At 39.2% G+C, this 15,831-nt stretch overlaps 1 protein-coding gene across 8 annotated transcripts in view; it reads left to right on the top strand.

Moving 5' to 3' along the window:
• CNOT4 (CCR4-NOT transcription complex subunit 4) overlaps nt 1-15,831 on the top strand; it is an 85,365-nt gene that overhangs the window by 41,098 nt on the left and 28,436 nt on the right. For 5 of the 8 annotated variants that reach the window (XM_041120536.1, XM_041120537.1, XM_041120541.1 and 2 more), the window contains 5 exons: nt 5,042-5,239; nt 8,014-8,100; nt 8,633-8,734; nt 9,564-9,689; nt 15,513-15,646. In XM_041120536.1, coding sequence (XP_040976470.1) covers nt 5,042-5,239; nt 8,014-8,100; nt 8,633-8,734; nt 9,564-9,689; nt 15,513-15,646 — 647 coding nt within the window. The remainder of the gene's footprint in view (nt 1-5,041; nt 5,240-8,013; nt 8,101-8,632; nt 8,735-9,563; nt 9,690-15,512; nt 15,647-15,831) is intronic. The other 3 variants (XM_041120542.1, XM_041120539.1, XM_030002955.2) reach the window with 1 other exon arrangement.

Here is a 15,831-nt window from a genome sequence, read left to right as displayed (position 1 = left end):
TGAAAGGATGTTACTTTTTTCTACTAAGGAGAAAATACTTCTACATGCTTGAACTGTTATGTAGCTTAACACTTGCATGTGCAGATATGTTCATGTGGTTGCAGTCAATTGAGTTAGTGTGTCTTAAGTCTCCTCTTGCTAGTAACAGTAGTAGACAAACATTTGCTTTGTTCTGATCTGTGAAAGTAAGGTGCTAGTATGAATTTAACTTGAGTGGTGGTTGGAAACTAGTACTTGTTAGTCGTAACACATGAAATGGATTTGGAAATTGTTTCTGTTTAATTCCTTAACTATGAAAAGTACTTCCTTTTAAAAAATAGAATTGACCTGCTTTGAGTTCCTGATGCCCTTCAGAATTGTAGGTGTAGTCAATGGTAAGGTGCTAAGTAAGCCTTCCTGTTTTTTCCAGTCAATTGATTTCTTAACTGTGAGTGAAATAGCCGCTAACTGGTCAAATTAGAAATGAAAATATGCTGTCTTCAAAAGAGACTACTGTAGCCAAAAGCTGGTTTGCAGGTTACCAGACTCTGGTTCTGGTTGTGAAGGCAGTGATTTTTATCTTTGTGGTGATTCTTCCCCCCACCCCCTTTCCTTTTGCCTTCTCCTTGCCTCCCCCCCACACCACCCCCCCCCCCCCCCCCCCCCCCCCCCCCCCCCGCCTAGGTACTGTTTGTCATATGAATAATATGTACCATTTCAGTCCCTTGTGTTGCTTTAATACAGCATAACACTCTCAGACCTTAGTGTCAGTTGTTGCAGTTTTTAAATCCAATGATAAAAAAGCCTAGCTCTTTCACACTTAATTGCTTTGCCCTTCCACCAAATAATATAGCTTGATACACAGCTGTTCTTGTGGTGTGGCTTTGCCTTGTTCTCCAGTTCCTTGACTTAGGGGCCTTTACTGCTCCTAGCACCTTGTATTAGAGATGGAGAGAAATAGTAAACTGCTACATTTATGACCAGACACTGACATGTTTTAAGCGTGCTTTTGTCCATGTTTCTCAGACTCCTGCTTCTGTGTAAAAGGAACACCTGGTCTTAATGCACAGTCTCCAAATGTCAATTGTTTCCTCAGTTGCTTTTAATCCCACAACTGAGTAGTTTGGTGCAACAACTGATACTTAGAAGTATATAGGAAATAGCTATTTTTTTATTCTTGATATAAGTAGTATGGTGTATACTATGCATAAACCTTATTGACTTTCTCTGTATTTCTCATTTCAGAACCTATTTGGTAGCAATGCAACAACTGGCAAATGTTGGTACATCCATTGTGTGGAAGGAATGTGACCCATCTGGGAATGACAGAAGCAAAGTGCTTGATAAATCCCAGCTCAGCTTTCATCAGTTGGGAAAATGTGGGGAAAAAAAAGTCTGAAAGAAAACAAAACTTAATGACAAGACAAACTTAGTCAGGAAGACTGAGAATTCATCAAGGGCCATCTCTGATTAAAGAAACGAGACTACAGAAGAGACATTTGAACTTTTGATGAAGTTCTTGTAGGACTACCAGCAACTTGCAGTTAGTGTAAACAAAATCCAGTCGGTTTCCTTGTTGGCACATCTTGTTCAGGTGGCTTCCATGGTTTTTGCTGAAGAGGATTTGTATAACTTAAGTGGAGGGCGTCAGCTAAACTTAGTGAATCAGTGGTGTTGACATCTCTTAATGTCTTGCATCTGAAAATACACAAATGCTGGTAATACTTGATGTAGCTACTTTGCTTGGATCTCAAATCCTCTACCAGCTAAGGCATTGGTAATAGTAGGTTAAACAAGTATCTTATACTTCTTGTAAAAAAAAAAAAAAAAAAAAGTCATGTAAGTAGCATTGCCACTTTAGCTGTTGCAAGACCTGATTGCTTCTGGTACTTGTGGTCCTACCCCTATTTTGTAGGGTTGGACAGAGAGTAAGCAGATGAAACAGTACTGTAAGATACACCAGCAGTCCATCCACCTTTCTTGGCTTTCAGAGCCATGTTCTGCCATGCTTCCCTGCATGCGTTCTGTCTGTAGTTGAACTATCATCTGAGTTCATGAACTTCAACACTGTGGGCAGCTGTCACTCTGAAGATGAAATCATTTATTGTCATATTTGTAGACTGACTTTATGTCCCTATTTGAAAGGAACAGGATTTCTACTACTATTGTTTAGAATTAGCCTCTGAAATGTTGGTGCTGTGCTTACTTGCCTTCCTCCTTAAATTTGCAATATCTCTTATCTGTTATGCCACACATTATATATAGATCAGAAAATCGTCTATCACTTCTTAGGATTGGGTTTCTGTTTTATTCTTGGGATTCAAGAGGTGCACGCAGATTCATTTACAGGTCCTGCAAGTCAGGATATCCAACTACTAATATTCCTTAGAGGCATTAAAGATGTCATAAGAGTTATAAACATACATGTGAAACATTTTATATATTGTACAGCTCTACAGTATCTAGCTAGAACTTTTGATGATTCTGTTGCTCAAACAAGTGCTGTTATCCATGGTGGCAAATCAACTGCTGCTACTTCTTAATGATTGAAATCCTTATTCAGGCAGTCTTGTACTTTCTGCTGAGATGAAGACATTTCTCTTCCCTGATTCTGAAGTTGCTCTTTAGTTGTGTGTCTCCCAGCAGTTCTTGTGCTTTCCTGTACAATTAAAAACTACTAGTTTTACTATGGGCAAATAAATGTTCTGCTCAGGGTTATACTTGAGCTACCTGGGATGTTTTGTGACTAATGTTCAGGACCTTCAGTAGCAAATAACTGTACAGAGAAGGAACATACAGTCTGACTTGCTTCTCATTTGAGAATATGCTCTGAATGTGGCTATACTTGGCAAGAAGGAAGCTGATGAACTTTGGCACTGTTTGCTGTAGTTTTCCTGGACCTTCAGGAGCCTTACTGAACCTGCTGAAAACCATGAATTCATTTTTTGCACAGTACCAGAGAGCAGCACGCTTGCAAGCCTTGCCTTGCGTAGTATGGGAGGTGGAGAAGGAATTAACCTGTGAGAGGATGGATTGTGGTTATGATACCACATCACTTCACGTAGGGCGAGCTATTTTATTTTTGGAACTATATCTACCTTACACTGGTGCACTTGTTTTCTTCCCATTCCTACCTGAACTCAGCTTGACTGTGATAACTGAATTAACTCTCTCTTTGCTGAGCAGTCTTTCCCTTCCCTAAAACAAAACAATATCTATTCTTTATTCTACATGATTGACTAACACAGACTTTGAGAAAGCTCTTTAAATAAGTGAAATGCCTTGCAGAATTATTCTGCATCTCCGAAGTCCTCATGCGTGCATATGTTAAAGCTCAAGGTAATCATTGGCTATAGCTAATCTCAAATGATCCTACTAACAGGTCATTGCTGTTCATCAAGTATGTGAAATCTGTGTAAGGTATTCAGTGTTACTTGGGAATAACATAATTTTTTAAGAAATGATACTGTTTTAACTGTTCTTCAAGGGTAACAGGAGTCCTTATTGTGTTTTCATGTTAAGGACTTAGTTGTGTACCTTTGGCTACTCCTAAAGTTTCATACAAGTTTAAATTCCTTTGTGATACTAAAAACATGTTCCAGAGGACTGGGCATTTAACCATGAGATGCCATCTGCTGAAGTTGGCTGCAGCATATTTTCAGAACATGTCTCAAGTATAGCATAATGATACTGAACATTAAACTCTTTAAACTGTAAAATCGATCTTGTTTTGTTTGAGGATGTACTCAGAAGACTGTCAGGTCTGAGGACTTGGTGGCTCTTTTAGTAGCATCATGCAAGTATGGGAATATATGCTTTTAACTTAAACCTTATTTTCATCTGCTGCTGTAGATTTTGCTCAGGTCATTTAGTATGACTGCTAGTTTTGTATTGTACCATTAACAGAGGACAGTGAGGAAACAGTTAAATTTTTGTTGGACTTGCACACTGAAACCTTTGGTTATGGTAGTACAAGCAAAGAACTTAGTTCAACATATTGGTGAGCTTAACTTCTTTATCTTAAGTCTTTACCTTAATGCACATCTCCTGTACTCTTCTTATTTTTTTTATTTCATCTCAGTGTTCAGAAAAACTTTTTGTTGGAGATGTTTTTATATACTTGCTTCTGTGCTTAGCATTGCTTTGTATATGAAGTGTGAAATCTAACTTTTCAGTCTGAGAAAACTAGGACAGGTAAGGAATATTGGACTGTTTTGAGGACTAATCTGGGGCAGAGGACAGTGCACTGTAGTCTACAAGATCAGGCTAAAATAATGCCTTTATAGCAACGCTCTGCATGAATAGAGCAGTCTTTCTAGGTAACTCTGAGGACACTTGTACTTCTGCTAGATACTTTTGAGACTAAAATCTGTAGTGTTGTGTCTGTGTTTGAGGAGTTATCTGTAGACGATAATCTTGAGGTTAAAAAATCACCTTTGTCCAGGGAAGATAAAGCCCAAGTTTCAGACTGATACACAAGCATGGCAAGAATACTATTAAATCAGTATGCAGTAACTGTATTGAAACTGCCTCTTCACTAGGAGAAGTTTATCATGTAAAAAGGGAGCTGTGAAATGGTGTTACTGTCTTGCAATTTCAGTGGCCCACGAAGTTCGCTTGTATTTTGATTTCTTATCCTGTAGTCTTTACTTTGTTAATATACTTAAGTATCCAAATCTGTATCAGACAACTAAATATAAAGTGAATATGCAGGGCATGCTTTCATCCTGCTTACTATGCTGTTAGTAAAATTTTAACAGGATATGTTGGCTGTCATGTTGCAGCTGCTTGTAGTGTTACCAAACTGACCAGGCAGCTGAGTTTACATGTGACTATTGCCCAAATCAGTATTATGTCTATAAATAGGAGAATTTCATGAAAATAGACAAGATGTTCGCTTTTCCCAAAGGAGTGAATATGCCACTTCTAAAATGTGGCTGGCCATAACAATCAGAACAGTGTAACAGAAGAAAGAAATTTGTGCGTTAAAACATTGAGTTTAATGATTTTCAAATGTGTTGTTTCTTATATGGGTTGTTTTAATGGTATTTGTTATATTTAGCCATATCCAGAAGATCCAGCAGTGTACAAACCACTCTCCCAGGAAGAGCTGCAAAGGATAAAAAATGAAAAGAAACAGAAACAAAATGAGAGGAAACAGAAGATATCAGAGAATCGCAAACACTTGGCCAGCGTACGGGTTGTACAGAAGAACCTTGTCTTCGTGGTAGGGCTGTCTCAGCGCCTAGCAGATCCAGAGGTGAGTGGTTCACACTTGCAGATCTTGCTCTTAACCTACGGTCAAGGAACCATTGGAATACCTTTGTACCCACGCTTGTCTGTGTCTCTGATGGGTACAAAATGAAGCAGCATTGAAAAGGTTCACTACTGCTGAGGCCCCCACTTCTTAAGGGAACCTCCTCAGCTTTCTCCTCTAAAATAACCTCAATAAAGGTTTTGTCTCTGCTTTTGGTAGTACAGATTCTCTGTTAGTTAAGGAAATTGTTCTTTGTATTTGTTTAAAAATGGCTTGTTGATAAGCTAAAAATAAACTTAAGGATTTTTTTTAGGTACTTATTTTCCTAGGCTGGATCTTCTGGCACTATACAGCTGTGTCATGCACCACCAATTCTAAAACGGGAGCTTGGTTGGATTATAAACAAATATGAAGTGTAGCACAAACCTGTAGGGATGGAAGAAAAAAGCCAACACTTGAAGTGTAACTAGGAAGGAGCGTAAGGCTGATGTCAGTTGAGGGGGGGAAAATTTAGCAAGAGGAAGACCCAGGAAAGAGTCGGCTTGCTAGTCTGCATCATCAAAAAGAAGCTTTTCATTTGAGAAAACTGATTGTGTTTAAAATGTTTTATTTACTTCCATCATCAGCCAGCTGCAGGTGGCTAATGGAATTAGTGCTAATGAATAAAAGTACCCTGAATTAGAATATGGAGGAAATCTACTACAGGATAAGATAGATGTCTTCAAAATGACTGTGCCACATTAAATTCACCTGATTGGACTAAATTGTCTGGAGAAATCTCAAATAGAAGTGGCTGTTTCTGAGGACTCACAGAGTATGGGCTGCATTTTGGTAGGCTGGGAAGGACCAAACGTAAAAAGCTGCTTTTAGTGGAGGGGGAAAAAAGGGGGGTGTGAAGGGAAGAGAAAAATCAAAGTTAAACTGATCTAGTATGTAACACTTCAGTTTCTGCAAGAATGTAGCAACAAGTATTTGCAAGCAACTGTCAACACTGGCTTGGTGCTATTTATTACTGAAAAATGTATTAAGTTTCTTTGACCAGATAGAGGATTTGTGAGTAAGAGAAATAATAATATATACAGTTAAATATTTTTTTTTAACCTCAGATAATTCCACACTGAATACTTGAAGTAATTAGAAGTGGGTTTATTGGTGTAGTAAGGGGGGTTATGTGTGTGTTGTACTAGGTTTGGTGGTAGCAGTATTCTCACGGATGTACCAGAAGATAATGTGTACTTACTGAATATTGCATATAGCAGAAAGATGACTTGATTTCCAAGAAACCTAGCCTGAAAGAGAGAGGTGGACTAAAAAACAAAAGTATTCAATATATTCAATTTAAGTTTTCCACCTAAGCAAGCAAAAAACTCCTGCACAAATAAAGATGAATTAGAAGGGGAGATTGGCTGCTATTTACTGTTTCTGGAAATAGATCTGTGGATCATAATGGACTACAGGTGGATCCACTTCTGTTGACGTGCTCTTGTGAAAATTGTGAAGGCCATGCTGCCACATCTCATCAGGAGTATAATGTGCAAGACACTTGAAGAAAGTCTTCTGCTTTAGTTAGGATTGTCAGTCTCCTCTGGAATGATGCCCAAGAGTGGGTGTAGGATCTCTCAAGAGGCTGTAGATAAGTGAAGAGCAGTCAGAGGAGACCAGTGAGTGACTGGTGGTCTACACAACGTGCCCTGTAGTTCTACAGGATGTTCCAAATGTGATTAACGCTTTTAGATCTTGAAGACATTGATGCTCCCTTGAGAAGGGAGAGGAGGTGGTTAGGTAAAGAAGTTCTTGGATCAGTACAGTGTAACTGTACTATCCAGTGTTAATATGAAGATGGAGCTGGGGAAATGAATCTTCCATTTTAACTGCTGAGGTTATTCTCTAGAACTAGAAATACCCTTAGCTTATCTAGCTTCAGTCTGAGTAGTCAGTACTTCTGCACCTCCTTCTGTCACGGGAATAGAAAAAAAAAGAAAAGGCTTTTGGGACCAAATGTGTCAGATATATTGCCAATTCCATTGGCACACAGGTAACCGTTATTCAACAGAGTTGCTTAATATGCTAGAAATGTTCCTGCTTTGCACAGGATCCCTAAATGGTGTGTTATTACTGATGCAGGGAAGGGCAAGACAGGAGTGGTTTTAGGGGTTTTTTTCCCTTCAGGGATGTGATAGTCACGCATTTATTTCAGCGTGATGTTGATTCTGAAACGTTTTTTCTTGCCCATGGGAAGTGCCATATATTGTTTTCCTGTATTTAGTCTGGTCTTCTGAAAACTTGAGGCTATCTCAAGCTAATTGCTTTACTCTCTTTCTGTTTGGAGTGGAGGAAGTGAGTCAGGATTCAGCATTTTGTTCCTAGCAGTTAATATATCTGAATGCAAATTTAAGATGGTCATTTATTTTAAAACTGGAATGAATGTGATTTTTATTTTTTCCTCAAATTATAAAATAGATACATACAGGAATATTTCATGCTGAATGGGATGTATCTTGCCAGGGTAGGGTTTGGGTAATCCGAGTACCAAAAGAAATGTAAAAAATACAACATAAAATGTGGAATATCCCTCATTTAAGTTCTTTACTGCAGTGGCAACATACTTTGTATTGCAAGTGGCCGTGTTTTTTGTTGGAAAACAAATCTACATGCTCTCCTCCTCTTTGTAGAAGAGACCTGTTTTTTATTAAAGTTGTACAGTTACACAGAAGGATAAGTACAGCCCTGTATGAATTAACTTTCCAGTATACCACTTTAACTTTCTTCTCTTGTAGGTTTTGAAACGACCAGAATATTTTGGGAAGTTTGGTAAAATACATAAAGTTGTCATTAATAACAGCACATCATATGCGGGGTCACAGGTAAGTCAGAAGCCCTTGTGATTTTCTTATTCCTTTAGAGAAAATACATGTGTGCAGAGTAAATCTCGGGCTCCCTATTTCTGATTAAGCAATATGTTAAAGAAGTAAAAAGAAAAAAAAATACAGCATTGCAAAAAATCAAATTACTGTTAAGTTACTGAGACGTTGTCCAACCAGACTTTCAAAGTTGGATGCAAGATGCAATGTAGAAAGATTAAAAACTGGGAGACAGGATGAAAACCTCCAAAGCAGCAGCAATGTGACATTTATTGACTAATCTGCATTTCAGGGATAGAATACCTTTAATTATTTTTAGAACTTTCAAACAACATTTTGATGCATTTCTTCTTTTCCCCATTCTTTATGCATCACATCTAAGTTTTTATGAATTCTACCATTTTTGTTAGTTTTCCTGTTAAAAACATCTAGCTGTGAATATACCAGTTTATGAAGTGAGCTGCTAAAAAGACAACTTAATGTTCAGATCTGTCTGGGGGGACTAAAAAAAAAAAATGGTATGTTTTCTTTCTAGGGTCCAAGTGCCAGTGCATATGTAACCTACATTCGGTCAGAAGATGCTCTGAGAGCCATACAATGCGTCAATAACGTGGTGGTAGACGGCAGAACACTTAAGGTGGTAATATTTTTACGTTCTTTTGCGTATGTGCTAGGACACTAGTATCAGGGCATAATATAAAATTTTACTTGTATCGATATTCTTGTGTTGATGAACAAAAATGTCCAGTTTATTGGGTTTTGACCTATTTTCATAGCATTAATCACAACATGGAAGTTCAGTGAGCTTCCAGCAGGCTCCAGGAAGTTAGCAGGTAACTCCAGGAGATTAGCAGGTAACTTCTTAAAACAAAAGTTTGAGGCAAAGAAAGAGATGCACCACCTTCCCCTTCCCACAGTGGCTTTTTTACTGTGTAGCTTAATAGCACAGTGTGAAAACACGATTATTTGTTTTTACAGAGCAATTCTGTAGTCCAAGCACCACACCTCTCAAAAGCTTCCTGGGAAATGCAAGTTTTTTCCTTTTAGTATTTGTGTAAACAGCTATTCAGGCTGACTTGGCCACATTGGTGGCTACAGAAAATCATCTAGTTAATATTCATTTCCTGACCCTGCTACAAAACATTAACCGGTTTCATGTAATACGAATTCTTAACTATTTATTTGGCTTCTTATGATTATGAATGCAAATATTTACTGAGGCTCTTATTTTAGCATTTAGTTTGGATGAAAGTAGAAATACATCCTAATTATCTAATCCTCAAGTATATAGGCTTCTTACAAATGGACTTCCTAGTCCATCTGCATCAAAAACTGCATTATGATGGAACTCCAAATCTTGGGAAGGATTTTTTTTTTTTTTGCAAATATAACTTTTTGTTTTTCTTATACTGTAAAAAGCATTCTTAACCTCCATTACTTAAGTAATGATTTTTTCTCTTCTTCAGGCATCATTAGGTACAACAAAATATTGCAGTTATTTTCTAAAAAATATGCAGTGTCCAAAACCAGACTGCATGTATCTACATGAGCTGGGAGACGAAGCAGCCAGTTTCACAAAAGAAGAAATGCAGGTAAGTGTAGTGAATGGGAAATACACGAAATGTGGCATGTATGTATTTTATTGTATATCATTTAGTCTAATATGTGTATAATGTAGCTTTTTGCTGAATGATATGGCAGAGATTAATTTTGAAATTGAAAAGGTGATTAACAAGTTGGATATTGGAAGTGAACTGTTAGTTAAATTTTTTCATTGCATGCTGCTTTTAAAGGCTGAAAAATCCACTGAGTATTCATGAGTCAAAAAGATACAGATAAACTCTTAGCCAAGCATTCAAATAACCTTGAGTTAGCTACTAGCCCTTTGTTCATAACAACTCAAAGTAACATATGTTATTTTAAATCTCTGTGAAAGAAGTTAGTGCAGATCTGGGTTTTCCTGTAGGTTTTGTGTGTGTGGCCAGTTATGACTTAACTGTTGTACTGTGATTTGACTGTGCTGTCTGAATTATGATATCCCTTTTAGCCTGTGAAGGGTATAGAAAGCGTTTGGAAATAAAACATTGAGGGTAACTGTAATAGAGCATAAATACTGATGTGGGGATTTTTTGACTCATCTCAACATCCACATGCTTATTAGCCAGAGTAGGGCAGCAAGTAAATGGAAAGCTTTACTTTTTCAAAGGTGGTGCATTCTGAGGTCTTTTGGGTCTGGGTCTGTCCCTCTACATGAGGTATGGTGAAGCTTTTAAACTTGATCTCAAGTATGCCAGCCTTGCATCCAGGCTGTAACTTTTGCTTGTGGTCTGTCCATGAAGCAGGTGGTCCCCACACCTAGTGCTAGCACAAATGTTGTACAAGGAGATTTTATTTCACGTTAGGCTGATGGAAGCCAGAGAATAAGGAAGAATGTCCCTATCTATTAAAGATTTTTTTCCACAAATTAGCAGTTACTTCTGAGGACTTCAGCTACATTTCCATAAATTAAAAAATACTCTGCTGGTTCAGATTAATAGTCCCCCGTAGTATATATTTTGTCACACATAATGGCAATAGGAGGTAAAATTCAAGGAGAACTTGCAAACCAGGCCACCTTCCCTGTTCACTTCCCTGTATTTCTCCCACCAACTAGATCTGTTATATCAATACATGTTTGAGGGTATGTTCCTGTCTAGGCTTTTTAGGTTTTTTATAAAGCTGTCAGCCATGAATTTATTTAATCCATTTTGAACATGCTGATACTGTCAACCCTATAGTCTTTTGTGGCAGCAAGCCCCAGAAGTTCACCAGCTGTTTTGTAAAGTGCTTTCTTTGCCTGTGTTAAACTGATCTCCAGTTAGTTTTGTTAAGTGTTCCCTAATCTTAGCATTGTAGTACTTGCTGAAAGCAAACCCCTTATTCACCTTATCCATTGCCTTTGTCGTGGTGTAAAACTTGATCTTATCTCTCTCAGCCTTCTCTCTAAATCACACAGTTTCTGGGCTTTTAAACTTCTTTTTAAAGCAGTTCCTCCCTTTCTGTGATAATTTCTGTTGCCCTTCTCTGCCTTCTAACTGTGTCTTCCTTGAGATGCAGAGGTCAGACACATCATACTCATGACATGAAGGAAGCAAAGTTTGATACAGCAGCCCTCAGGTTTTTGTGTGTAGTGTGGTGGTGGGGGGCTTTTTTGTTTTGTTTTGTGCTGTTTGTGGTTTTTTAAGTGCCCTTCCTAATGATGTCTAGCACACTTTTTGTGTTTGGCTGCCAGTGCCTAATCAACTAATAATTTGAGATCTGTTGGCAGCAACCTCAGTAGCTCCTCTCTGAGCTGTAACAGCCAGTTCACAGATCAATACAGCATTAGTGTGGTTTAGGCTTTTCCATTGGTGTGTTACCTGACATATCTCTGGTGAAGCTTTTTTGCCATGTTTTTGCCTGTGAGTTCTCTGGGGTTCTTTTGGAGTTCTTAATAAACTGCCATGCTGATAACAACCCAAAGAGTTTGGTATTGTCAGCAAAGAACTCGCTCTTCATTCCTTTCTTGTACATGCTGATGGTATTGCATAAAACTAATGCCAGTCATCAGTCGTCCTCTCTTGCTTCTGCAACCTAAAGGAGTGACCAGTAAGTTTTACCTTTGCCTTTCTATCTTTGAACCACACAAGAACCTTTCCTCTATCCCAGGGCACCTTTGTAAATAACTTCTGGTATGAAACCTTATCAAAAGCTTTTTTGAAAATTTTGTGGATCGTCTTTATTTATGCTTATTGACTGTTGTGGTTTCACTCTAGCCAGCAACAAAGAACCAGGAGGCTGCTTGCTCACTTCACCCCTCCCCTGGCCCAGGTGGGATGGGGAGGAGAAAATATAAAGAAAAGCTTGTGGGTCGAGACCAGGACAGGGAGGGATCACTCACCAATGATGGTCACTGGCAAAAGACAGCCTCAACTTGGGGAAGAAACAAAATCAATTTAATTTACTACCAATCAAATAAAAATAAAGATATTAGGAAGTAAAACCAAACCTTAGAACACCTCCCCCTGCTTCCTGGCTCAATTCTACTCCCAGTTCTCTCCATCTCCTCCCCCCAGCGGTGCAGGAGGACGGGGAATGGGGGTTGGGGTCAGTTCATCCCACCTTGTCTCTGCTGCTCCTTCCTCCTCAGGGGCAGGACTCCTCACCTGTCCCCTGCTCCACCGTGGGGTCCGTCCCGCGGGAGACAGTCCTTCACCAACTTCTCCAACGTGGGTCCTTCCCACGGGCTGCAGTTCTTGCCGAACTGCTCCAGCGTGGGTCCCTTCCACGGGCTGCAGTCCTTCAGGCACAGCCTGCTCCAGCGCGGGCTTTCCCATGGAGTCCCGGCCATCTTGGGGGGCATCCCCCTGCTCCGGCGTGGGCTCCTCTCTCCCCGGGCTGCAGGTGGGCATCTGCTCCCCCGCTCCCCTCCGTGGGCTGGGGGGGACAGCCTGCCGTCTCACCATGGGGCTGGGGGGAACAGCCTGCTGCCTCACCGTGGGCTGCAGGGGCATCCCCTCCTCCGGCGCTCCTCCTCCCCTCCTTCTTCACTGACCTTGCTGTCTGCAGAGGTGGTGTTCTCACGTTCCAATCTCCTCCCCGACTGCAGGTTCCCCTTCTTAAATCTGTTCTCCCAGAGATGTTACCACCATTGCTGATGGGCTCGGCCTTGGCCAGAGGCAGGTCTGACTTGGAGCCGGGGGAGCTTCGAGCAGCTTCTCACAGGAGCCACCCCTGCAGCCCCTCTCCCGCTACCAAAACCCCACCACACAAACCAAAACACTGTCATAAAATTCCATCATGTTAGTGAAATAGGATTCCCCTTTACAGAAGATGTTCAGGTTCATTCCCAGCAGACTGTGTTTATCCATTAACTTCTGTCTTTTTTTGTTTGTTTTTTTTAAGGTAGACTTTATGATTTTAGGAGGGATGGAGGTTGAATTTAGCAGTCTGTAGTTCACAGGATCTTTTCTACAGCCCTTTTTGTAGGAGGCAATGGCAATCTGTCAGTCCTCTGGCCTAACTACCGGTTAAAATTGATAGGCTACATAGCTTGGCCAGGAATTCAATTTCACATATGAGTTCCTTCAGACATCTTGAGTGGATTATACTTGATCTTGGTAACTTAAATGAATCTTCCTTTCCTGTTCCTTTTTACATTCCTTAATCTTTCTTCTTGATTTCATATTGCTTTCTTGGAAGTCACTGGAAATTACACAACTATTGAAAAGTGCATTTGCTTTCACTGCACCAGCTTTCTGGAGTTTGGGTTAGTGTGAATGAATTTACAGGTCCATTTAATGATATTGAATGTTCATTGTTACAGACTTTGATTCTCTATTTTAAAAAAAAAAAATGTCAATGGGTGAACTTAGGTTCTAGGCTCAATAATTGTTAATAGAGCTAAATGTTGTGACAAATGGAAAAGAACTGGCAGAACTCCAGAAGTCTCTGAAAGTGAAACTGGGAATTTAGGTAAGGTAGGTTGGAGACGCTAAGTATGGCCTCCGGATTGCTTGTTACAAATAAAGCATCATTACTGCAAGCTCCTATGTAGGATTTAAATCTTGCTTCTTTCTTACATTTTTGACAGGCAAGTGAGCTTAGGACTGGCCTGATGTTCCTGGCCATGATGTTCAGTCTTTTGCCACTGAAGTCTTAAGCAAGATGAGCTATCCAGGGAGGTTTCTTTTTACTCAGCTGCTTAATGTTTGCAGTGCAGATCTGTGCATCTAAGCTAATTGCTTATATTCTGTTCATGGTGGGTGGCGAGAGAAGCGTTTCCAGGGTGCAGTATATCCCATAAAGTTTACGTTTAGGTGAACCACACTCTAGAACCACACTTTTTTCTACTGGAGGTAGTAGCTTGAGTGTAGGCACTGACAAAGTTGGGTAAGATGACGCATACACCAGATGTTTCAGTGTCCTTTTGAGGGTTGTGTAGGTTGACTACATAAAGACGCGTTCAGAATCAAACAGTAATGAAGAACTGGAGAACTAAGTAGCAAAAAACTGGAGACATTTATACTGTTTGACTGACTTGGAGTATTCAAATGGGATATGAAGTTGGCCTTCTAAAGGAGCCCATAAGGGAATTTAGTTTCTCAGCAGTACTGTTTTTTGAATTTTGTCAAATATTCCTGTTTAATTTTTTTTAAAAGCAAGTCATAGTTGTCTTTTAGGTTGTAATGTTTTTCTGGGAGGATGTCCACATTGCCTGTGTATCAATTCCATTCCTGTTCCAGCAAAATATTTATAAAGGGAATGAATTAAGAAATGTACAAATGTTAATTTTTAGGTGTACAAGTAGTGGGAGGGCTTTTAAATCAATACTGAAGATGTGATAGATAATAACATATGTGTTCCAGACTTAAGATTCAGAAGGCCTGACCATAAGTCTTGGCTCTTGTTTGCTTTGCTAAGGGACATCTCTTGGTATCTGGAAACTCTAGACAAAAGCTATTGACAACTTCAAATTCGCTGTTCTATTTTGCATCTTGATTCAACTCATTACAATATTTAACTTGCAAATAGTAATTCTTAGGTTGGAGTGGTATAACAACCTACAGAAAATGTGAATGCTCATCTTGAATTTGTTTCAGATGTCACTTTAAAGGTTAGGAAGGAGGGTGGATATTGCTGGTTTTGTTTTAAATATTTAGCCACATGTTATAGATAAGCCAGACTGAAAAATACTCTCTTCCTTCACTCGCCAGATTCAGTATTCTGGAGTTGGATTGGTGGTCCTCAATTTCTGAAAGCAAGAAATTGTTCTCAATTAATTCAATTAGTTAAAAGAATATTTCAGTTTTTAAAAAAGAATGATGTATCAGTTATTGCTCAGAATATATTCCTTGTCACATGATAGTTAACACTCAGACCACCTCAGCTGTTTTTATTAAGCTGATAGAAATTACTTCCATCTTGGAACTTTGGGTTTAAAAGAGAGACTCTTTGCTCCTTCCTATCTTCTGAAAAGCTTAGTATGGTTGATACATCAAATGCAGACTGCCTTGGAGATTTAGCCATTTGTGATTTAGAAGGTATATTGAGAAGCTCTTGATTAGAACTGAAAAGCAACTTTGAATAAGGTGGTAACTTTTTTTTCTGCTTTGGAAGTCTGCTTTGGTAATTTATTATTGCCAAAATTATAAATTGGTAAATACATCCAAGTGATTTGTAGGCAAGCTTTAGATTCATGGAGATCACATCTGTGCTGAGATTGAGAAGCACTATTTTAGGCTTCATTCAGGAGTGCCCTGTTGAGTTGTTAAAGCTCAATTACTAAGCTTTGGGACTTGCGTATGTACATTTATATATAAAAAACTTTTTTTTTTTAATCTATAAAAATATATATTAAAGCAGTATTCATTCATTGTGAGTGTTTCTTTCCCTAGGCGGGTAAGCACCAGGAATATGAACAGAAACTACTGCAAGAATTATACAAACTAAACCCCAACTTTCTCCAATTATCTACGGGTACAGTTGACAAGAACAAGAACAAAGTGACAGCACTGCAGAGGTATGATGCGTAAGTACTGATGCTGGACTGCCTGGCTATGTGTTCTTTCTGGTTATTCCCAAAGAAAACTTTCTTATTCCTACTGCATCCCCTAAGTTGCCTGCTCTTTTTAGTGGCTATTATATGACGAACTCAGATACCGGTTTTCTCTGTGGAAAGACGTATGCACCACTTTGTTCTCATACAAAGTGAGT

The sequence above is a fragment of the Aquila chrysaetos genome, chromosome 26 (assembly GCF_900496995.4).
Source record: "Aquila chrysaetos chrysaetos chromosome 26, bAquChr1.4, whole genome shotgun sequence".
Taxonomy (NCBI): domain Eukaryota; kingdom Metazoa; phylum Chordata; class Aves; order Accipitriformes; family Accipitridae; genus Aquila; species Aquila chrysaetos.
This window is presented reverse-complemented; position numbering and strand designations above follow the sequence as displayed.